We start from the raw sequence: 24,042 nt of genomic DNA on the forward strand, positions 1-24,042 counted from the left end.
AGGAAAAAAATTTGTCACTAGAAGGTTTGTCAAGCATTGGAACACACTGCCCAGGGGAAATGCTGCAGTCACCACTCCTGAAGGTGTTTAAAAAACATGTAGATATGGCATGTAGGAAATGAGTTAGTGGTGAACACAGCAGTGCTAGGTTAATGGCTGAACTTAAAAATCTCAGAGGTCTTTTCCAATCTAAACTATGATTCCATGATATTTATTTAAAAGGACCAATTCTTTATCAGGCATCAGAGAATATCACTTGGAATGATACAAAGGGCCATGAAGATTATCAGAGGGATAAAGCACCTTTCCTATGAAAGCAGACTGAGAGAGTTGGGGTTGTTCAACCTGGAGAAAAGATCTTCAAGTACTTGAATGGAGCTTGTAAAATAGGTAGACAGTGACTTTTTGCACAGGCAGTTAGTGCTAGGACAAGGGGGAACAGTCTTAAACTAAAAAGGAGATCTATATTAGAAGGTAGGAAGAAATTCTTTACTCAGAAGGTGGTGAGGCACTGGAACAGGTTGCCTGCAGAAGCTTTGGGTGCCACATCCATAGAATAGTTCAGAGGGGTTGGATGAGGCTTTGAGCAACCTGGTATTGTGGAAGGTGTCCCTTCCTATGGCAGGGGGGTGGAACTAGATGGCCTTTAAGGTCCCTTCTAACTCAGGCAATTCTATAATTCTATGACAGCAAGAGAAGGTGGAACAATCTGTATGAAACTGACTTACGAAGCCTTGTAATTACTACTGTTCAATACATAGAACAGTGCCATTCAAATCAACTTCCAGGATCAAAAGGTGTTTTAAGATGCACTATGCTACTGTTACTCTTTCCTTACAAAACATACTGTTAATAGACAGCAACAAAAGTTTCTGTATAAAACAAAAACACATGTCAGAACAGCTAGTGTTCTTTCCACCATCTTGGAGAATAGGGTAACTTCATTATGGTATTCCAGGACTTAAACGGCTGCTGCAAAGATGAAAGAGGCCCTCTCTTCACAAGGAAGCACACTGAGGACATAAGTGGCAAAAAGTACAAGATACAACGGGAAAAGTTTCATCCTAACAGAAAAAAAAAAAAAAAAATATAGCAAGAACAATCATTCACTGGAGCAACTTCCTCAGGGATGTGTCAGAGCTCTCATCACTGGGAATTTTCAATATATGATTGGACAGAGTGGTTGGACCAGATGGTTTTTGGAGTCCCCTTCTAAGTTGGGCTGTTCTAGGACTCAACCCACCAGAGATCGGTACAGAGCACACCTTGCAGGCTCATATTGAAAAATGTCTTTGCAGTACAAGACCTCCATGTTTCTACTACCTAAGTCTCCATCAACTTTTTTTTTTAAACAACATGGCACTTTGAAGGTGATTTTAGAATTGCATTCATGGTACTCCAGAACATGTTTCTCCAGCACTTTCTTTCCACCTTGAGGTACTGAAACTTAAGTAAATTTGAACAAACAAACATTCATACTTAATAATTATGCAGCTGCTTTTGCTGCAGAAAAGTAGCCATGATGACATCAAAACTTGATGCAAGAAATATGAAGTGTGTGGCTAAAAAGCAGAAAGCAAGCTTCTACCATCAGTCATATACAGCATTTGCCACAGAACTTCTGTTTTCACTTCCAGAGTTTACAAAACACTCCTCTTGATTCTTCAGAATGTATGGAAAATATTTCATTGCAGCATGGTCAAGAGATTATGTTTCAATTTCCTTTAGAGTGTTCTCAATAAATATTTGTGCTGTATTATATAGAATGATCAAAGTTAAAAGTCATGGTATCACCCAAGACATGGAACATTTTACATCTATAAATGCTACAACGTACATCCCTCAAAGAATTGTAACATGGACTGCAGAATTGTCTGGAGACATCCCTTGCTTTTTACCAGTCCCACACAGGTAAAAAGGGATCTAGAGATATATTGCCATCCTAATCTTCACCCTCTCGGCCTACACAGCTGCCTTACTCAGTGGAAGCATCAAGCTGGGACACGCAACAGGAACAGCTTACTTTCAGCTGACTGCAACAGAGGAGGGATCAGTTTGCAGCTTACAACTTTTTGGCTGATGGCGTGCAACAAGGAACTATATTTTCCTTGGAAAAAAACCACAGTGAAATAAAGCTGGTGCTTTCAGCAATTACCCACACTGTCTTCCACAGATTCACAGACAATGTTAGCATAGGCTTGCTAATGGAACCGATAACCTATGCTCTAGACAATACTTGGTTGTTTATGAATGTGAGATCATCATTTACATCATGTTAGGATGCTTAAAATTAGCCAAAGGTACTCACTGTGGGCAGCATGAATCCCATTAGGTACTCCCTCTATTTTCTTACCACAGCAGCTAAGCCTTCACAACAGGAAGACTGTTGCTGACGGCAGAAATTTCCAAAACAACTCCCATACCTAGCAATTAAAATAAACTTACTTCAGATTGCCCTTCCTTCTGAACTAAACTCTAATATTGCCAGGATTTGATAGAAAGAACAAATAATGAGTAGTAGCAAAATAACTTTATTCTTTTGCAACTTTCACTTATTATTTTTCTGAGAAGATGCTGAAGTCATCACTTGTCTTTGTGATAGCAGTCTTCAAACATATAAATGTCTGCCTAGTTTTAATTTCTTTATAGCAAAGCAAATGCATGTGATGTATGTACAGACAACAAGACATAAGGAAAGTTGTGCATTTTCAGCATGTCTTCTACTTCCAGTACCTGAGGAATCACAGGTAACCCCGATGGCTTCCTCATGTTCCTTGTCAGACAGAAAAAAACACTCAGGCAGCAAGTGATTATGTAGGAGCCTGTACCTATGGAACCCGTTTCACACTCTGACATAGTATAGCACCAGGAAAGAGCTGAACACCAAAGAGAAATACTGCTTGCAAAGATCAGATAAGCCTCCAAAACATGGAAAGCTAAAAGCATCTTAGGCAAAACTTTAACTCCCAAACACTGCTAAAATTGAGTACTTTACACACACACATCCTCTCATCACAAACTTCCAAATAGCAAATATTTCAAGAAAAAGATACATTTCTTTCCTTAGGAGTTTTCCAAAGAATGATTATGTAACTCCCTGAGAACCTATTAAAGCAAAATGCAGGAAATAATCAATTAAGCAAAGCTTTTCATTCCTATCTAGTTAACCTAGTAGTGTTTGGTTTCAGTCAAAAAGCTCAAACTCATCTGCAAGAAGCAGTAAAAGGTGATGAAATAGCTAGAAGGCAAGACTCAGCACATCACCCTCTGCTACTATAGGTAGCCTCTTCTCCAGTGGATCCCTATATACTGCCAGTGTCTCTGACTGGAAACCCTTCCAGAACACCAGCAGGTTATGACAGAATTATTACATACTAACCCTTACGTTCTTGGCCTGCATGGTTGACTTATGCAGTGGAAGCAGAAAGCTGGGACATATGAGTGGAACAACTTCCTTTTGTACTGAATGGCACATCACTTTGTGACTTTTGCCACTTGTTTACCCAAAATTTGCTATAACATCAAACTGCATCTTTTTACTTTGCAGGGGTAGCATTACCCAAAATAGGCATATCAAATAGTTATTATCACAAATTTCTCTACTCAAAGAAAGAAAAATGCTTCAAAAGAAGAATTAACAGTTCAGTTAAATAAAAGAAGATTGCACTGATGGACTTAATACACTTCTAGTTTTACATTCAAAATGGAAATATCAGGTCACAGCAGCTGATTACAGGACAGTTTTCTAAATAATAAAACAAACATCAACCCTGTGTTTATTTTTCCTGGCTACTTTTCATTCAGACCTCAACAATCCCTTCCGCTGACATACCTACAGTCTTGTCTATTTTATATTTACATACTAGTAGAATTTAATATTCAAAAATTTGGATGGGCTTGTGCAAGCACATGAAATAACTGGCAACTAGGAATTTCCTCATTTTACTTCAAAGCGTAAAAAATACACAAATTTTAGAACTATGTTATATTCCAACGTTACTTGACAAAGCATCTCGAACATATTTAGGTTGCTATTACACAGCAGTAGGTATTTACCTATAGCTCTGACTCTCAAGTTGAAATCACTGCACAGTTTTTTCAGTCAGTCAAGATCATTTGGAAATCGTATGATCTTCATATGATGGACTAGCACTGTGACACTGATCCCATTCTTAAAGCACACGAAAAATACTAGAACCTTGCAAAACCAAGTATATACTTAATGACCTTTACATGAATTGCATAACAGATATTCCAAATCAGTGACTGTTTGTGCTACCAGTAACTTCATATATATGAATGATTCTATTTGATTCAATGGGATTACTCATATGTAAAGTTATTTCAGAGGCAATTCATCATTTAAAATTTATAAGGAAGATGAGATAATTAAACTAGAAAGGCTTTTCTATAGCTTTTTCTTATGTAAACAAATTTTTAAACAGATGTATCAGATAGAACTCTAGTCAAGAAACTATCATAAACTAGAAAATGTGTATTTTACAGTACTAATGGTGTCTCTAAAAATCTTTAATGAATGTTTATGTGTATTTTTCATATAAAACATTTCTAAATCCAGAGTTGTATTTAACAGTGGCAGAATTCAAGCTCACTGATGAATGGTTTAGTGTATTTATTTTTATTTTCTTTCTCATATTTTTATGTGTGTGTAGGTGTGTATCTTAACAGCGAAATGTCTGTTTGTTCTGTGTTCTGACACAATTTACACCTAAGTAAAGTAATGATGTAATAGAAATTAGAACTTGGCACCATTAACATTACTGATACATTCACCTTGTCCTCAACCACAATGTCTCCTAGACACAATAAAGGTGTAGCCAAAGATTTATCCTGCCAATAAGATATAGTTATAGGTCCCATGAAGACTACTGACACTGAAGTACCAAGTATGTACTGGCCTTGGACTTAGCAGATAACATGCCAGTTTTGAGACACATTCAAGTTGACAATAAATCAGTATCACAGTTACAATAACAGGAAAATATACCTTAGAGGAATTATTTCTATTAAAACATCCCACTTTTGAGTCAGCTATTAAATGGTAATGATCATGATGGACTAGGCAGTAGGGGGTTTTGTGTTTGAAATGTGCAGACATTTTACTACAAGTTTATTTTTTAAAAATTTATGTGATTTTCAATTGCACAGTATTTTCCCCTTAAATCAATTATATTTTCTTTTTTTCAAAAAAAAATAACCTAAACAAAAGATGTTTTACTAGCAATTTCATTATGACTTATACTCATTTTCTGTATCTGCCCATGCAAACACTTCCACAGCTTCCATAACTCCTCCCTTTTGTGCATATAAAACCCCAATAGTAATGGAAAGCTAGAGAGAGCAAGCTGTACAAGTTAAGTACTGCTTACTAAATTGTAAATGTATTTTTTCTCTCCCTTTCAAAACTACCTCAATGCATACCACCAGCAACTGCATTCTAAGAAGTTTGTTAAAAGGGCCTCAATTTCTTGGGGTGTATTGGTTATAACTATTTTTTTCAAGCACCCTTTTGAACTTCTTTTCAATTTTCTGTTTTTGATGATAGTCATGCTGACAACTTTTTTTGGTCCATCAAATTCTGTAGTACAATTACATGAATTTACTTTTAATAAATTACCATCTTTGCATATATCAGTCAAACCATGAAGACTAAACACTTGCAAATAAAATGCATTATTAATTTAATTGTCACAGCCTATTTAGCTAGCTTCTATTAGTATTTGCTATAATATGCAATGTATCAGAGGGCAGAATCAAATTCAAAACATAAAGAATAAACTGATTATATTGTCCTAGAGAAATTAAAAAATAGCAAGCTTGCAAAATTATAATCAAGGCATTAATGTTTTACATAGGTACGAAAACTACGTAACCTAATTTATAATATGTTTATGCCCAAAGTGATGGTTTAACATGTAGAAGAAGGATTTCTTTGGTTCCTAAAGCCATTAAAAGGCATAAAACTTTCTCATAATAGGAGAGGAAAGGTGGAAAGGCAAGCAAAGTGTTTTGGCATTTACTGCAGTAGTTCATGTGGCTTAAACATCCCCCATCTCCACAGAGGGAATGCTACTAGAAATTTATATTGTTGTTGTAGCTCTGCCACTACTGTTTGATGCTGCTGTACATTAAGCTGAAGTGCCACCTGAAAAGGTATTATGGAAAAGGAGCACCCAAAAGATGGATGACGAAATTGCAAAGAAAAGGGCCTGAAGTCACTCCAATTCCACCTGCCTATGCTGGAGGCAAAGCCTCCCCAGCCATGCTAGCCAGCAGGGCAGGGAGGCTGTGGGCCTCAGCAGGGCTTCTCTACTCCTTGGGCAGCCAGGGCCTGAAAACCTGCCATCCTGATCCGCTTCCTCCACCTTGTGCCATGCTGACCAGCCAACCAGAAAGCCTTGAAGGAATAGGGGAAGAAATGGGGGAAATGGCCACAGCCAGGAGGCTTTCAGAACAAAATGCCCAAAGAAAAGCCAACAACAACTGATGTAGTTTATAGCATCCTGCTTGTTTAGGAATTCATTTCAAGATGATCATCACTAAAAATATGTCTCTCAGGCTAAGATATTATATTTAGAAATCTATTGTATGTATCCTTTATTGTGTACATATTTACTAGGGTAATGCAAGCTATCTCTACATTGTATTTATGATGACTCTACAGTAAGTACCCCCTTGTATAAGAACATATTGATATTGAATGCTTCCAGTTATAAAATAAGCCACCAGAGCAAAACACTTTTTGTAATTGTTGTACTATGACAAGAGATAACCAACATAAACTTTATTATGATATCTGCTTTGATGAAACTATAATTGTTTTTTCAATGCATCATTGTGTATTTTAGATTAAATAGAATACCTCAAAACTCTTGAATAATCAAATGTTAGGGAAATTTTGGTTAAGCCCTTTGTAGAAGAAATCTTCTTTAAAATAAAAGCACCACCAAAATCGGTGCTTAGTCAAACTAAGACATATATGGGTTGCTAATTTAAAACTCTACTCTTAGGTCCCTCTGTGATTTAAGTCTGACAAACTTGTTAAGAATGTGTCTAATTGACCACCATTTCCATTGTCTTTAACAAAAAATGAACGTTGCTCAGAAAGAGCTTTGCTGTGTTCTCCTACAGCTCCTATCATTTCTTGTCCTCTTTTTTCATATCAAAACCAGAAAATGCTTTTTATTTATGAGAGCCTACCCCCAAAGAATGAGTTACAGGGCAGTAATACTTGAAACAGTATCAAGTATCCAGCAATGAACACCTCCATGTACCCAGGCTGAAAGAGAATATGCAATCTTTTGGCTATCCAAAACACATCAATTTTCTAGTTGGCCCAAAGATTCAATGAAATAGCAATAGCTAAGCCACAATGTGCCAAATAAATCTGAAGCAAAATCTGTTTATCTGCAAACACAGTGCCATTGAGTTTGTAAAACACAGTTATATTTTAAACCACATAAAAAATAACCTGCTTGCAAACAAAGTTGGAGAATAAGTAGCTGTGTACAGATTGAAAAAATAAATTAAATCATTTTAAAAATAGTGAAAACACCAAATCTCCCTTTCTGCCCTAGAACAATAGAGGAAACTTTCTTTTTGATTCCTCTGTGGCTTTGATCTCTTAGAAAATAATTTTATAAACCTATAAGCATCAAGGCCAGCAAGAAAAGAACAAAACGGGGGAAAAAACCAAAAATACCCAAACATTTGATTTTGTACTGAGAGAGACATTTACAACTATGAAAGTTTTGAGAAAATAATATCACTTGTCAAAAAAAGCACCAAAAGGTGCAGATCCTACACCTTTTACATGGAATTTCTTTCTACAGACATGTAATAACCACAACATCAGAGCACTTAAACACGTTGGACCTCTGTAGGAGCTGAGGTAAAAATCCAGATGGCTTAGTTGTGGGCAAGCTAAATATTCTAGGAAAGATTGCTACATACTGTGTAAGATACGATGAAAAAGAATTTTAAAGCGGTTTACCTTTCTTTGGGTGTGCCAACTCCATGTTTGCCCAATAAATGTGTATTCAGATGCTTCTTCATCACAAAGGCCACCCTGTCAAACAAAGAACAAATGAGAAAGATTTTACTAAACTTTTTTTTTTTTTTTTTTTTGTTTTGAGCATGCACTTGAACATATTTCATTAAAGGCAGACCTTAAAAAAACCCTTCTCTGCTAGGATGTGACTTAGACTGGGGAGTCCATTCTGCAACAACAGACATCCCTCATTTTGCAGTCCCTTGGCTTTTTCCTCTTACAAGTCCCAACCATACATCATTAGTCAAAGAATAGAAAATCTGTTTCTCACACCCTTTGCAAATTAGAACACCTTACACATTATACTGATAATATAGTCTATTTTACCTAAACAACATTTCCTGATGTTATAAAGCAATACAGTTTTAGCTACACCTTTGAATTTATTTAAGCCTGATGGGCCCATCCTGCAACCTTTCTTCATACAGGTAGTTTCATTGTTTTTAATGAGAAACATGAAAAAATAGCAAGAAAAGATGCTTTAATTGCTGCTTATGTCTAGTCAAACTTCATTGTATTAATTATTTAAAGAGATACACATAGAAACAAATTAATAGCCTTAGTTATTTTGTAATAAAATATACTGTGAAAAAAAAATGAAAAACATGAAGCACATGTTCATGAATACACTATGAGCAGGAATATTGTTCAAACTGGCAAGACATCCTTCAAAGCACCAACAGCAGACACAAAATACATACCACCTGGCATCATGTTTCTACCAAACCAAACCAAACCAAACCAAACCAAACCAAACCAAACCAAACCCAACCAAACCAGATAATTTACTTTCATTTTGGTGACATACATAATGGAACAGATAGAAGCCTATCAAGCACTATTCTTCTGCTGATAAGACCATAACATCGATTTAATTATGTCATGTGACTGCTTCAAACAATTTAGATATCAGACTGAAGCTCCGAACTAAAATGGTTCTCTCGATAAGCAAAAATTTTACTGCTGCAACTTTCAGTGTGAAAAGGGCTTGCAAACATTTTTGTTAATTATGTATTACAGCTGTCCTTCATAAAGTTAATTACTAATAGCTGAAAGGCAATAGACTCTATTTGCATATGTACATGAAAGGCATGACATATGCAAAAATATGATTTTAATTAGCATTCCATGATATGAAGGGCTACAAATCAAACTGGCATGTTATAAGATTTTTAACATTAAACGCTGAATTCATCTGGACGTGTTTGCAGTAATGGACAATGGAAGGACTGTAAAACACCAGCACTATTGGGTATAAGAGCCACAAAAGCAAAGACACAGTACTTTTCCTTTACAATTATGTTAATTTAGCTTTTCCGTGTCTGATCTTCTTTGGGCACTTGCACATTATTACAGAGAATCTTTCTTGTGCATCCCTTAAGGTGTAAGAATATAATACTGTCTTATTTAAATGGTACCAATTTCCTTATTTTTTACAAAAATACATTTTAAAAGTATACTAAATACTTCTCCGTACCAAACTTTTTAGTACGGCATCATAACTATTTCAGCTGTGAATAATCTATTACACCTTTACCATCATTACTATGCAAGTGTCATCAAAATCACTGTACATAGGGAAAATAATTGTAACAAAATAAGAAAATGTGTTCTAATAAAAGCATAAGGCATACAAAATGTATTGCCCTTGCTTTTCAACAGGAATAGTATTTCCACACAGCTGTGGAAGGCACCAAACATATTTTCATTTAGTAGTACCTGTATTTCCTGTTACAAACTTTCATTTTCCCCCTTCTCTAAAAGAAAACTAAAATCAATGAAATTACTGTGAAAGAGAAATGTGCATTCAGAGTTCTAAAGGAAGATTTTGCTATTTGCATGGAATATAAGGATTCCAACCAGCTACAAGGTATTTTCAGGGAAGCACTTTTTGGTTTCTGAGCCCATTTAGTTAAAGCTTCCAAACAAAGGCTAACCATTTCATATACCCCACAACTGCAGGGGGTACAGACAGACATACCTTTCTGCAAAATCAAAGACACAGGCATTGGTAATAACTTGAAACAATTAATCTCGCTTTCTGCCTCCTCTCTGTTGCATCTGTATTCTAGCAACCATTTTGTTGCTGTTACACAGCACAAATAAAATGAACCCTGACTCAGTTCGTGTCTCAGTCCAAGTCTGGAGCACTCCACATAGCTCAGGTTCAGTTCCCTACTTTAGAGAACCAGAGTTTAAGAATAAAAGCAGAGTTGCTATTTTCGTAAGAAATTGAGAACAAGATAACAAAAAATTACCAACAGAGACAGGCATTATTAAAACAAGGGGCAAAGTCTAAACAACCTTGTTTGGATGCTGAGTTTGAGGACCACCCACTAAAACAAACAAACAAACAAACAAACAAATGCACAGAGAGACAGGTGACAACTATTTAGTTTTGTTTACTAAAATCCTGCAGGGCTTTTTCAGAGAGGTGGTAGCATTGTTTGCTGGCTTTACAAAAGAAACACAAAAATTATTTCTATACATTCAGTAACTCTAGGTTTTGAAGTAATTAATGGTTTAGTCGTCAAAAAATAATGGGTTTATCTACTCTATTTACCTCTGCTGAGGTAAATCAGTTATTCCCAAGCTACTGCTAGAATAGACATGATTTAGCCTTGGCCTTTTGAATTAAGATAAGTTTTACTGGCATCTACAAGGACTGAGTGAGTGCTTTTAAGATATATTGCACTGATATATCTTCAAATCAAGAGGAATCTTTCCATCAGCAATTGGTAAGCAGCAATTCAGGCTTCATCAAATTTCTCATTTCTTGTTTTTAGTTCTAGTGGAAGTATAAACATTCAAATGTTAAAAACTAACTAGTTTCAGAAGTGCATCGAAAAGGAGCAGAAAAAAACCTGTAATTAAAATACTGTTTCAAGTACATGCAAACCAGGCCATACTAGAGACCTGGAACCAGTTTTACGAACTCTCATCTGGACAAATTCATTCTCAACCCACATGAAAACAAGAAGCCACAGCCCAGCTGCTCTCCTGTGGGTAAGGTTTCAACAGGCATACATGTCTTGCCTAGACATCCATGCCATGGTCACTGGGAGTTCCCTTCACTTGGTAGGAAGACTACTAGAAGCCTCCTCTTAAAGTGGTGAGTAGGCAGGACTTCTTTTGCTGGCAGTAGCATTATGCTGGGTTAACTTTTTTTGTGATTTTCAGCTACTCTGGCTTCAAAACCAGCAAAATCCTCAGTCATACACTCTATGATGAAACTACAGGATAAATTAAAGACAAGTTGAAAAATTACACAGAGCTTTAGAATAGCATCTTCATTCCCTATAGACAACTTTTTCCACAAAGACTATAAATAAAAATTACTGTAAATCATAAATACATGAGCACCTTTCCCAAAATAAGTTTGCAGAATATTCTGGTTTCCCCTTAGAAGAGTTGTGGTTTGTAGGAACGTGACCATTCATATGCCATGGCAATCTTCAAATAGTATTTGGACACTCTCTCAGAATGTCTGTAACTGATTTAGGAGCCTCTATAGACTTGTCTTCAGTTATAAAAGCACATTTTAAAGTACAAAAGAAACAAAGGGACTTCTAATTCTGGGAATAAAGAAACATACTGGAACATCTTTACTTCCACTTTTTATTCTAGTGTAATACAAATTTTTCAGCATGTACAATGTTTATCATCACAGTACCCAAGGAATAGGAATAATCTGTCATTTATTGTCTGTTTTCTATTTTCTCTGTGGGGAGAGAACTGTTCTCTGTGAAGTATCTTGCTCTGAGAGGGCAAAAGATTCTAAGTTTTATTATGTTTTGAATCCATAACAGCTCTTTCCTTTTGAATAAGTACATCACTGGCTTAGTGAAAAACCTAAAAAAAAAGCCCCAAGAAACCAGAACCAAACACAAAACACACACAAACCAAAACAAGCATTCTAGGCCATAAAGTCCTGAAACCTGTTATTTCCTGCCTGAGCACCAAGTGCTCAGCCTTGGCCTAGTTCCAAGGAAGGAGCCACATCTTACCTCTACCAGAAAGTCACTCGAAGCCATGGTGACAGACCAGTCATTTTCTAACTGCACATAACTGTTGAGGAGGGCCAGCACGGGAATTTATTTCTGTGGTACTCTACAAACAAGGTATCAGGCAGCTGAAGAGCAATTTTAAATCACTTCTCAGTGGATACATTGCTCTCTGCAACTGCTCTTGGAGAATTTATCTTACAGACAACAATGTTCAATGACAGCAGAAAAGTCTAGGAGAATAACAATGAATATCTAGCCTTTATTCATATTCTCAATATCCTTTACATCTCCTTTAAACTGTCTAAAACCTCTTTATACACAAATTTAACTCTGGGAATACAGGTAAGCTAGTGCATAACCCAAGTACATAGGTTGTTTTAAAAAGCTGCCTGAGAGCCTTTAAAAAAAAACAAAATCAAACCCATAAATAAATCAAATAATTTAGTGCTTTGTTTTAGCATAGGTTTCAGGCACATAGAAAGGATAGAATGTTTTACCATTTTGGATGAATCAGCTTGGAGATCTGACAGCATCAAGAAATAATAAGAAAAAGCATCTCAAACTTTTATACATCATCACAGAATAGAATGAAATAATACATTATCCTGTTCACATCAGGTTATGTGTTCTGTGATCTGTGCTTGAATTTCTGTTCTTGTATCTTCACGCAAGGCAAGAAAAAAGAATATCAAGGCAAGCTTCACAGATGATTCCAAGAAAGGGAAATGAGATATGTTCAGGTAAGTAAATAACAATGTGGAATCTATGTTTCTTACCACCTTAATGAAGCATTCTTGTTCTTACTGTGTCTTGAAAAACACTGGAAACCCTAATTGTAGTTGAATGTGTGGTTCCCATGGAGCCATGCACACAGGAGTAGCAACCAGTAGGAGAAAGAAATAGTGCATTTTCTCAAGAAATACCAGCATGCGCATGTATTTCAGAACTTTCAATAAAACCTGTATATGTAAGTACAGATTTTTGCAAGCACTTGAGTTGTGAAGCAGTTGTTTTATTCTACCCAGAGAAGGAGAACTTCACATATTCAAATCAGCATTAAGTCAAATAGTATTTAAACAGTGTACATGAACTAAAAACTTTAAGTTTTTTAATTCTCCAAATTATATAAAAAGTCCCTACCCAAATCTCAGGTCTCCACCAGGATTTTGTATTCAGCAGGTAAACTTCAGGAGCAAGAGCACCGAGGCAAATGCAGAACTGTTCACAAAGCAATGGTTTTCTGTGAACGAGTCAGCTTTTCTTTCCATGCATCAAAAGTCTAAATTCCTGAGAATTTCTTCAAGTCCATCATTTGTGGATGTTTGCCGATTCTGAAGGGTCCAGACTGGAGCTCTTGCATGACTGCGCGCAAGGGACTCAATTTAAAAGAAAGTATCTGGCAGGGCAGAGTCTGGTGTGGAAGATATCCCGTAGTCTGAAAGGTTTCATGCCCTTTGTGACAAGATGTCAGGTTCAAGTAAATATCAGGCAGGGCGAAGTCTAACGTAGAAAACATCCAAATATCTGAAAAACTTCATGCCCTCTATGACAGGACGTCAAGTCCTAGAACCCTGCATAGGAAAGATGGGGTTTTCTCCAGACCCATTTAATAGCCAAATGAAGCAGGTCTTATTGCTTCCAAATAAAGGAGATGGTTATTCTTTGTAAATTTAATAAAAAAAATCAAAAACATTTCAAAAGGTTAACAAGTCATGTGTGATCATGCCGTCTGCGATGTTGAGAACGCTGTGACACGCAGCCTTCTACTCCCTGCTGACCCCATGTGTCAAAGAAGGATACGGCTGCTCTATGCTCCACCCTCACCAACACGGGTAATTAAACTGGGAAGTAAAACATAACCATCCATCCACATCTTCAAGTATGTGTAACTTGGCAGAATGGAAAATTCAAACTTTTCCTTTTGAAAAGAGAAACCAAAAGAACGTAAATGAAGACAACTTTGCCATCACTAACAAGACAAGAACCCAGATAACAATGGGAAGATATGATGGTAATTTATGGAGCCTAAGACCATCATAACTTTTGAATTTCTGAGAACTATCAGAATTTCTGCTTCAATTTTCAGGGGTTTTTGGGTGTTGTTTAAGCTTGGGGGTGGAAGGAGGGCTTACAACTTTCCATGCAACAACCAAGTATGTTTCTTAATTATTTATTAGCTTCTTTTCCATAGAGAAGTTTTGCTACTGAAGTTTAAAACCCAACATTTTCAAGTGGTTTTTATGGTACTATGAAATCATCAATACAATGACTATGACCTTCTCTTCTAAAAATATCTCATCTCTTTTTTAATGTTACTTGTAACATGCTAGCAATGAAGCCAAGCTGCCCAAAAAATAAATAAAGACAACTTGTATTATCAGAACACCTGCACACAGTTAGCACCCAAGGTAGACTTGACTATCACAGCAGCTACTGTTCCTGCCTTGCTTTGAACAGGATGACAGACAACAGGATTGTCAATGTGCTGTTCAATGACCTGCATCAATCTCAAGAATAATTTACTGCTATATCAGACAGATCATTATGGATGAGTTGCGCACTATCAATCAATCAATCGACTGTGTTGTTCCTGCATATTCCTGCATCTATCAACCAGAAGAGAGAGACATCCCTCAACATACTCTTGTTGCTCTCTGCCACCAATCTGCTATTCTCAAGATGGCAAAGAATTATTATCCCCACAGCCATAAAGTAGTAGCAACTGGCACAATCATCTCCTCTTACATGTTCTGGCAGAAGAGACCTGGGTACAAAGAAAGAGCAAACTAAATAAAACAGAAAACTTCCTCTACTGTTCCACTTAAGCTTATCTTGCCATCTGAAGTTATTGGGTCTTCTCACCATCCCACTTCTAAGAGATGTATTTTATAATATAAACCATCCAGGACAGAAATTTAGTCTGTTATTTCAAGGACTGTAGCAAAAAAAAAAGGGAATTCATTGGCAGCATTTATATAATTTCTTGCCCCATGAGGCTCACTTACCTGTGTGCCTCACCTGAAGTTACTTCTTTTCTAATGGAAATCAAAAAGGTTTCCTGCAAGTTAGCTAAGGGTCCACTCTGAACCTTTCTGGTTTGAAGACATTGTGTAGTGGTGTTTTATTTTAAATACAAAAAAATTTTAAATACAAAAAAAGTACTCTTCAATGACAGCTGCAGGAATAAGCCACATCCAGCCAGTGGTAATTATTATTTGTGGAGAAGGCACAGTCAGTCCTCTGACAGGCATCCTCCCTGGAGATCAATCCTCTAACATAAAAGTGAGTAGAAACTTAAGAGGGGAATTGTGAACTTTTATATCTGAAGACACAACAACAAGTGTTAACTGTAAGTAAACAAATGTAACTTTGCTTTTATTTACTTGAAGAACAAACTTAAAATAGCTAAACAGTGGCAAAAACTTTAAAGTCAGGTGTTCCCTCTATCAGAAAATCACCTTATAAATATATGAGAAAATTAGTACCACTGCAAGAAATGTTTGTTTCAATATTCAGAGAAGTTAATGAATGTTAAGTGATAATGGTAGACAGCAGCAGTACATAATTAGATTTCTAAACACATCTTACCAAATCACTTCTAAGCTAAAAGAATCACATGTTCTATTAATTTTCATTGGTTATTGAGCATCTGTAACTGTCACCTCTAACAGGTGTTTGGTAATCTAACAGCTGCACAAATAAAAAAAAAAAGAAAAAAAAAAAAAGAAAAAGACAGAATCACAATGTGATTTCTCTAGTGCTGCTATCAACCTCTCCAGTCTACCACAATGCAGAACCTTTTTTCCTAAAGTCTGAAATGCAATCCTAGGTTTGGAGTTGGGAGTGCCTTGCATTTAAGAGAGATTAGCACAAACATCCAAAACCAGGACGTCACAAGAAAACATACTTGCCATGCTAAATGAGGCTGCAGAAATGCTTTAAACACAAATGAATGTTTACATCTGTAAGCATTGTGATCCAGAGTAGTGCATTACCAACCTTGCTAACCTTGCTACCAAGACACAGCTTATGTCTTTTATTTTTTCATGATTTTTATATCAAACATTCTCATAACACTGATTCCTCCCTTTTCCATTCTTTCCAGCTTCTTCAGACACTGACTTGACTTCCTACTCATAATCCAGTCCATTTCCTAGCATGCTCAGAATTTCAGATAAAGAATTTGATGCAGTAGGCATCAGTTTCATATATCATCATTTAGCATCTGGAAAGCAACAGCAGAATAAACAGGCAGAAATTCTTTAAAGTAGATTCAATCTTTTGGGTGAGTCAGGTCAACCACATCTCTAGGTACCCTGAGAGGGTTTTTGAAACACTGGACTTTCTGTAGACAGTTTGTAAAGAGCTTCCTAGTAATCCCAAGGAGCAAAGTCTACACCTTTTGAAAGTGCAAGAAACAGACTATAAGACTATCTCAAAATAAGGATGTTCCAATGACCTTCTACTTAAAAGTAGAATTGATGGAGACAAACAAATATATTTCATATTTTGCTATTCTTAAATAAAAAATCACTTTTGATGTGAGCTTCTTCCTGACGGCTCAGAAATCACACTGCAGACTGAATTACCAAGTTTATGCAGAGCTTCTACAGGAAGAGCTATCTTGAGAACAAAATTCTCCTCATCAAAAGAATCTACTGTTGCCTGTCTTTAAAAGAAATCAAAACAAATCTAAAGATAGTTGATTTGTCGACTAGAAAATACATAGGGCCTGCAGTAGCAGTGCCACACACATAACACAGTCAATTCTGCAGCTATAGTGCCTGTGGTCTTTTGCAAAGTTGAGAAGTACCAAGAAAGGAATGAGATGAATAAATTGGTCACTATCTGATGACTGAACTGCTCAGAAGTCATACACAATCAGAAGACATACACAATTTTTATTGACAATTTCCCCACAATTTGAAATGCTGCTGGTGATAGATGGTGGCTGGAGCAAAGACTCTGCAGTCTACTTGATCTGTGAGAGTAGTGAAAATGTTGCCCTAGGTCTCTGCTTGACATAGAAAAGCAAGTGCTGGTTGATTTGTTTATTCCCGAGACTTAAACTCAGCTGTAAAACACATCCTTTTTGCCTTACATCCAGGCATTCCACAAGACTGTTTGACTTCAGGTAGAAAGCAAAATACTTCAGAATATCATTTTGCCAAAATAGCTGCATAAAAATAGTAAATCTATGACAGCAAGACCTAATCTGCAACCATCAGTAGTACCATCCACATGCATGAACCTTTAACAACAGGCTGGTCAAATCAAAACTGACTGACTCCAGCCAAAGAAATAAAAAGGCTATCACGTGGATCACATTAGTTTCAGTCCACAAAAAATGCATCTAATCCTTGTACCCCCATAAATATGTTTCAAGTACAAAGATGGTTCCAGCTTTCCTTGTCCAAGGGTTCTTGGGCACTGGCCCTGGCCATTGCTACCTCAGGGACTAAGAACTACCTAACACTGTGTCATCAGGCCAACCTTACACTTGACAAGCATGTCTGATTAATGTTTGATTTTTCTTTGTTGGAAGACATTTTTGTTAGCACTTGAGCATAAGTAAAAGCTCAGAGCTTTCATCTTCAACTGACATCTCAGTCTCTCCAGATATTCCCGTTACAGCCATGCCCAGCTCTTCCCAAAAGTGGAGTGTTTCAACAACTTCCTCCTACCACTGAAAAAGGAAGCTGACTGAGGAAAGTAACAGTCTCTCAGAGCAAATCATGATATGCAGGTCCAGACAGACTGTTACGCACTATCCAAGTATTATGAAACTCTCCCAAATTATGGCACTGATCATAGGGGATGCAGATGATATGATGAGGAGCACAGAAGTGTATCCACATAAAAATTCTGGGTCTAACAGTGGTGTTACTCCACTTATCCCATAAGAAAATGCTAACACCTCTCATTGCTTCAGTCACATACTTAGCAGGGGAATCACTGGAGCTGCCAACCACAGTCTGGTGTTTCTCAGATTTTCCTGTGATAGCCAGCAGGAGTCACTTCAAAAATCCAAAGCCAGGACTGAAGGGATTAAGAGAACTCACCTGAAACAAAACTATCATTGAAGCAATAAAGACAAGAAAAAAAAATCCCACAGAATTTAGATGGATGTTTTACACACACGTACACAAAATCAGCCCACATTCTTGCACTCCAGTAAGGCTGTTGCATGAACTTGGTATGAAGACTGTCATCAGTCTGGAAAAACCACAGGAATATAGATCAGACAAATCAGTACAGTCATAAAGATGATATCTGTGACACAGCAGAAGATGTTCTCTGGCAAAGATTACTCCAATTCCAGCCAGCATCTGAGATTAACTCTGACCATTTCTGGCCACAAATCAAACATGAAAGATATAGGAACTACATAGGTGCCCAATGGAATTGAGGAAAAAAAACACAAAAAAACATCTTTGATCTCAAGGGCCTGGATAAACCTACATACACATGCTGAACAAAGAAGTGGAGGAAAAATCAGTGTAGTCTCAAACAAAAGCTTAAGGCATGCTATCTCAAAAAAAAAAAAAAAAAAAAAAAAAAAAAAAAAAAAAAAGAAGAAAAAGAAAAAGAAGAATTTACAAACTACACAAAAAGATGCAGTAAAAGGAATGTATATTGCAAACAGGAAAAATTACAGAACTTCAGTTTTATACACGAAGTGACAGCCTGGTCCTATGAAGAAACATAAACCATGTCTAAAAAAAATATTCTTTTTTGAGTATCTTCCTGAAATGAAGTTTCAGTTAAAGGGGTTTTCCTTCCTAATCCATGCTGTCATAAAAACCACAGCCCCATATATCCATACTTGAGTATCCATAAATACTGCCAGCATGAAATTAAGGGATTCCACAGGTCCGCTTTCAGTAGGAGGGGAACCAGACAGCACAGATGACACAGGTACCAACGCAGACTGTGGTACTCTATTTTATTCAGTATTGCATCACATTTTGATTTTCATGAATGGGTTCCTCTTAGAGCACTAGAATTTAACATGTTCACAACTGACATATGTCCAAATGACCACCTGAATTCTCCCTGTTTCCTGGAAGTCACTTACAGCTATGGAGCAGAGCATGTAACCACCGACATCAATTTTCTGCTTAGCTTTGTAATGGGATGTAAGGAAATGGTTCTCACATTGGAGCCAATACACTCCCCACTGTTTAACCCTTACACCCACAGGCCTTGCTGCAGGGATGAGCTGCACCAGGACATTTTGCAGCTGAGAAAGGCCTCAAATTTTAGGTTGTTTAAAAACATTCTGCAGAGATTAAATAAATACAAAACGCTTTCACATTTTATATTAACAGAAATAAGCAAACACAAAAACCCAACAAATTAAAGGACTGTTCTGTTTCTTTACAATTTCTCAGATTAGCAGAACTCATCTCAAAAAAGCCTCATTATTTATTACATGAAATGTCCGTACATGGACAGACATAGAGACAGAAATAGTCTGATCAATGTGCAACCCTTATAATACTGAATAGTAGGCAATGTTATGTGCAACACATAGCTGAATGGGTGAATGGAATTGATTTTATAAAGGAGTAACAAATAAAATAGTCCAAAATATTAACTGATAAACACATGCTGGGGTGGAAACAACCTATTATAAAATTACTGTAAAGATCCTCAAACTGTTCAAGGGAGAAAAAAGTCCAATTTTCCACACAACCTGAGAGCGCTAAGTTTTCTGATTATAAAATCCAAGGAACCTGTAAACCCAAGGCTCTAATTTTCTTATGGCGACTGCGTAATATTTTGCAAAGTAAAATTGACTGAGATGGAAGCTATTTTGCATGGTACAGTGGCGATGGCTAACAAATGAGAGTTTTGTGGGCTGAATGTTAGTCCCCTGCCTCATCTGCCACCCCTAATGACAGCAGCCACCTGCTGTTTTATTGTCACAGCTGGAGACGGTTCACACTCCTTGGTGCTGAGCTCTGCCCATGAGCGCCAAGCTCTCGCCTCGCCTCATTACTTTGATGAACTTTTTATGGTCAGCACCCATGAAGACCTCATCTAGGACTATACAACCTAGATCGGCTTCAGGGAGTGCTTCCAGCTAGCATGAGGTGATAATACACAGTGACACCACGGCTGCTACTGCCTGTCACTTAGGCAAGTCACTATACTTCTGGCTCTACAGGGCCCTCAACAGGTAAAATGCCATGAAATTCTCCTTTACAACCAAGTTCGCTCCCTTTCTTTTCACACTGCAATATAGAGAGATCATATCCTGCTACCAACACTTAGCTTTTCAAAGATAGGTATTACAATAAAAATGTATCATGCTGTTTACTGCATATAACTACAGACAAGAAAACTCTACATTCCTTGAACATTAGCCCCGTTGCCTTCCTAAGAAAAAGGAAGCAAGCATGAAAATCATATAACAGCTTAACACCTCCAAATAATTACATATATATTGCAAGAGAAGGACATTTTAACTTAAAAGAGCAAAAAGCACAGAAACAAAGTCAAGCCAGTCAAATAAAATTATTAAGCAAATTAATTCACAGTGGAGAATGATACATGTTACTTCCCTCTCACCTAAAAAAACCTCAGACTTAAACATCTATTAGATATTATATTTTCTGAAATCAAGATAACAACAAAGCAAAGCCTTTTATATCATTTTTTTCTTAATCTGAACAGTCTGTTACTATTTTCTGCTAATTTAAAAGTAAACAGAATAATCCTTTCCTTTTCAATTTTTTTTGTGTAAAAAACATTTAGAATCTCCTGAGCCTGTAAACAATTTTAAACTTCATCAGAAATTATTTTATTGATGCATTTAGAGCAAACTGTTTTATGCTTGATCACTGAAATTTAACCCCAGGTTTGCTTTCAGCAGCAGAATAATTATTTTGGTGTCAACAGAGCTTTACATTTCCCCATATTTACATATATCATTAAGATTAATATATGTGCTATTAATAATAATTTCATTAACATTCTGAAATCATCAAATAACATTTTGACTTTTCAATGGCTGTAGGCTATTATAAGCCTAAAAACCAGAACATTTTCAGTATTCATTGTGTAGCAATCCAGCTGATCAGTTTTGACAAATTCATGCAATGTTATAAGCCATTAAACTTCATTTAGTTTCACTTAAAAATTCCACCTAAAAATAAAAAGCAACTGTCTTTTTTTGTACAGACAGTATGATTTCTAGCAGTTATCAGCTCCCAGGATCCTCCAAAAAGAAACTGCTGGGGTTTTATTTCTTTTATTGAAATGTTTTAAAATTTATTGAGGAGCTTTTTAAATAATAATTTTGAGACCACTGACCTAGCAAGAGCTGAAAATCTCCAATATGTTCCAGTGCAATGGAGCTCCTCTTGACAAGCAACAGTGCTGCAGAGACACTGTGCTTCACATAAGACCCCTACAACTTAAGGAAACTTGAAAATGTGTTGCTGAGCACAGGTTATGTCTGATGCATTTCAGAGAATTTACACATGCCCTTCTTTATGACTGCTTTTTAAGTTTCACCTAAACAGCAGTTGAAGAGATAGAAGAAATCAATGATGCAACGAAGATTTCTATTCTGCTGAAAGCTGAGCACCACCCAGGCTGTCCTGAAGTATTAAAGAGACCACAGGAACACACAGAACCTTGCATAATGAAGGCCTAAAACATATGAGCAATCCCAAATATAAACAATACAAATTTCTCTACCATTACAATTTCTCAAAGCACTTGTCTTCTGCACAAGTTCAAGAGAGCTTCTTGTGAAGCACAGCAACAGATCACATCCTTTGGTGAATCCAACAACAGAAGAGAAAATTGCTTTTAGAAGAAAATTTAATTCCTTTCTTTTGACAAGACCATGTATTTGTCAAGTGCATAACTTGTAGGAGTCATTTTGTACCCTTAAAAATAAAACATCAAAAATGCAGCTTGACCAGTGCAGGATAGATATCATGAAAAGGACAAACTGCCTCAGAAGAACAATTAAAGGTTTCAACAGAAAAATCTCCTAAATGGTGCCAGTAATTAAATAACAATAGATGAGAGATTTATTCCTCTTTTTTTTTGGTTTTTTTAAACACAAGTATGCCAGCAGTGGTATGCCTATTGCATGTTTTGTGATATGGCACCCTTAATAATTTTTAAAGTTTCAAGCTTCTTTTTTATCGATCACTAATTCATAAAGAAAATGCTCCAAAACAACCATTAGCTAGGTATTTATTGTCCTGTTATAAAGGAATTTATTAGAGGATCCATAGCTATCCAGACTACCTGTATTTGCTCCCCATCTGACAATAAGGTAGTCTGCATATATGTATAAATATTTGGAAATACATTTCCTTTGTAACACTGGCTTGCCCTGGCATTATGACTGTGTTTTAGACTTGTATTCTAAAATATAACTTCAATTTACCCAGCACTTACAGTTCACTGGTCTGTAATTCTTAATATCCCTCTATTTTCCACCAATTTTAATTTGAGTCACTGTTATTTAAAGTTCATTTTCCATGCCCTTTCAATTGTGATTTTTTTCCAGTGTGACAACAAACCTAAGTGTCATTTCTGATGGTGATTTCATTGGAATACAGTGGAGCCAAACTTTTTAAAAGAGAACTTATAAAAAAAATTATCAGACAATAAAAAGTTGTTGTTATTATCTGGAGGTGCTGGGATTTGAATCCTATTACTAATCCCCACATTACTAATCAGCCCCTGAACGATAAACTTCTATAAGCTGATCCCTTAACCCATCACCAGCTGGTCATCCTACTGCTTTTCAACATTGATGATGAAAAGGGAAACACCTTGGACTTTCTGTTTAAATCTCCACAATACAGGATGCTCATACTGGAAAGTCCCCAGACCTCTTTTCTCATCTAATGGACCCTACAAAAACAGGAATAGGCATATAAAATTATTTAGCTTAACATAAATATTCTGTCTTCTCTGCTCACTCCAAGCACACAAAGAAGATTTCAATGTATATATTTTCCTAGCACTGAACAGAAATAAATGTCAATCCTAAAAAATGAATAAACTTCTGTGCCTGCTGCTAAAGAAGATGATATTTGTATGAAAAATATCGAAGACATTGTTGAGGAACTGCTCACCCTTTAAAAAAAATATTACCTCTGTAATGCTGCCAGTGCCAGTGTCAGGCTGGGCAATTAGCCAATTAAGTGTGAATAAGAACTGCCAAGAAACTATTTTATTTTAGACCCAGAATATTTGTGTATCTGTGAGCTGGTGTGTTTGTGTTCATGCATCAGTGGAATCTGGTTGTTCATGCCAGGTTTTCTTATCACACTTTTCTGCCTCTTTGAACCTGCACATTCCTGCAGTACAAAATGGACATGTGTCTGCTGATAATGTCAACATACTTGGGTTCACAAGGAGAGATTTTGTATAACTAGATCTAACATAGTCTTTGTGTTCATTACCTGACGCTGTCTGCTTACACAAGGCTAGAAGAGTGGTAGAATCCAATACTGCAAAGACATTAAAAGACAACAGATGTGGAAGAAATTAGCATTGAATACAATATCCCTGGCCAAACACCCTCCTAGAAATCCCATTTTTATACGTCATCTGAAGTAAATTCTCACTTCTCAGAGCAGACTGGATCCAATGGGGTGCTGAGAGTATCCTGTTAGCTCCTTAATTTAGATTTCATTATGCTTTAGACTCCTGTACATCCATCTAGGAAATCCACTTGGAAATATGAGTACAAAATATATCTCAAGCACTCTGACTAGGGCTACAGCACAAAAAGCCTGAATACATAACCAGATTTCTACTTTTTTATCTTTTTCTGCATTTCTTTTTTAATTTTTTTTTTCAGGTGGGGAAGTGGGAAAGCTGGTGTGTAGACCTACCAGCTGCAAGCCTTTATCTTATTTCAATCATGAAAGTACAATCTTTCCAAATATGGATCCTTCAACAGTTGTGCTGCAGTCATTC

At 36.5% G+C, this 24,042-nt stretch overlaps 1 protein-coding gene across 1 annotated transcript in view; it reads right to left on the reverse strand.

Annotated features, from left to right (window-relative positions):
• The window catches only part of ZNF407 (zinc finger protein 407), a 335,252-nt gene that overhangs the window by 196,056 nt on the left and 115,154 nt on the right, over positions 1-24,042 (reverse strand). The window contains exon 4 of the mRNA XM_015618174.3: positions 8,015-8,089. Within this exon, the coding sequence (XP_015473660.3) occupies positions 8,015-8,089 (75 nt within the window). The remainder of the gene's footprint in view (positions 1-8,014; positions 8,090-24,042) is intronic.

This window comes from Parus major, chromosome 2, assembly GCF_001522545.3.
Source record: "Parus major isolate Abel chromosome 2, Parus_major1.1, whole genome shotgun sequence".
NCBI classification, from domain to species: Eukaryota; Metazoa; Chordata; class Aves; order Passeriformes; family Paridae; genus Parus; species Parus major.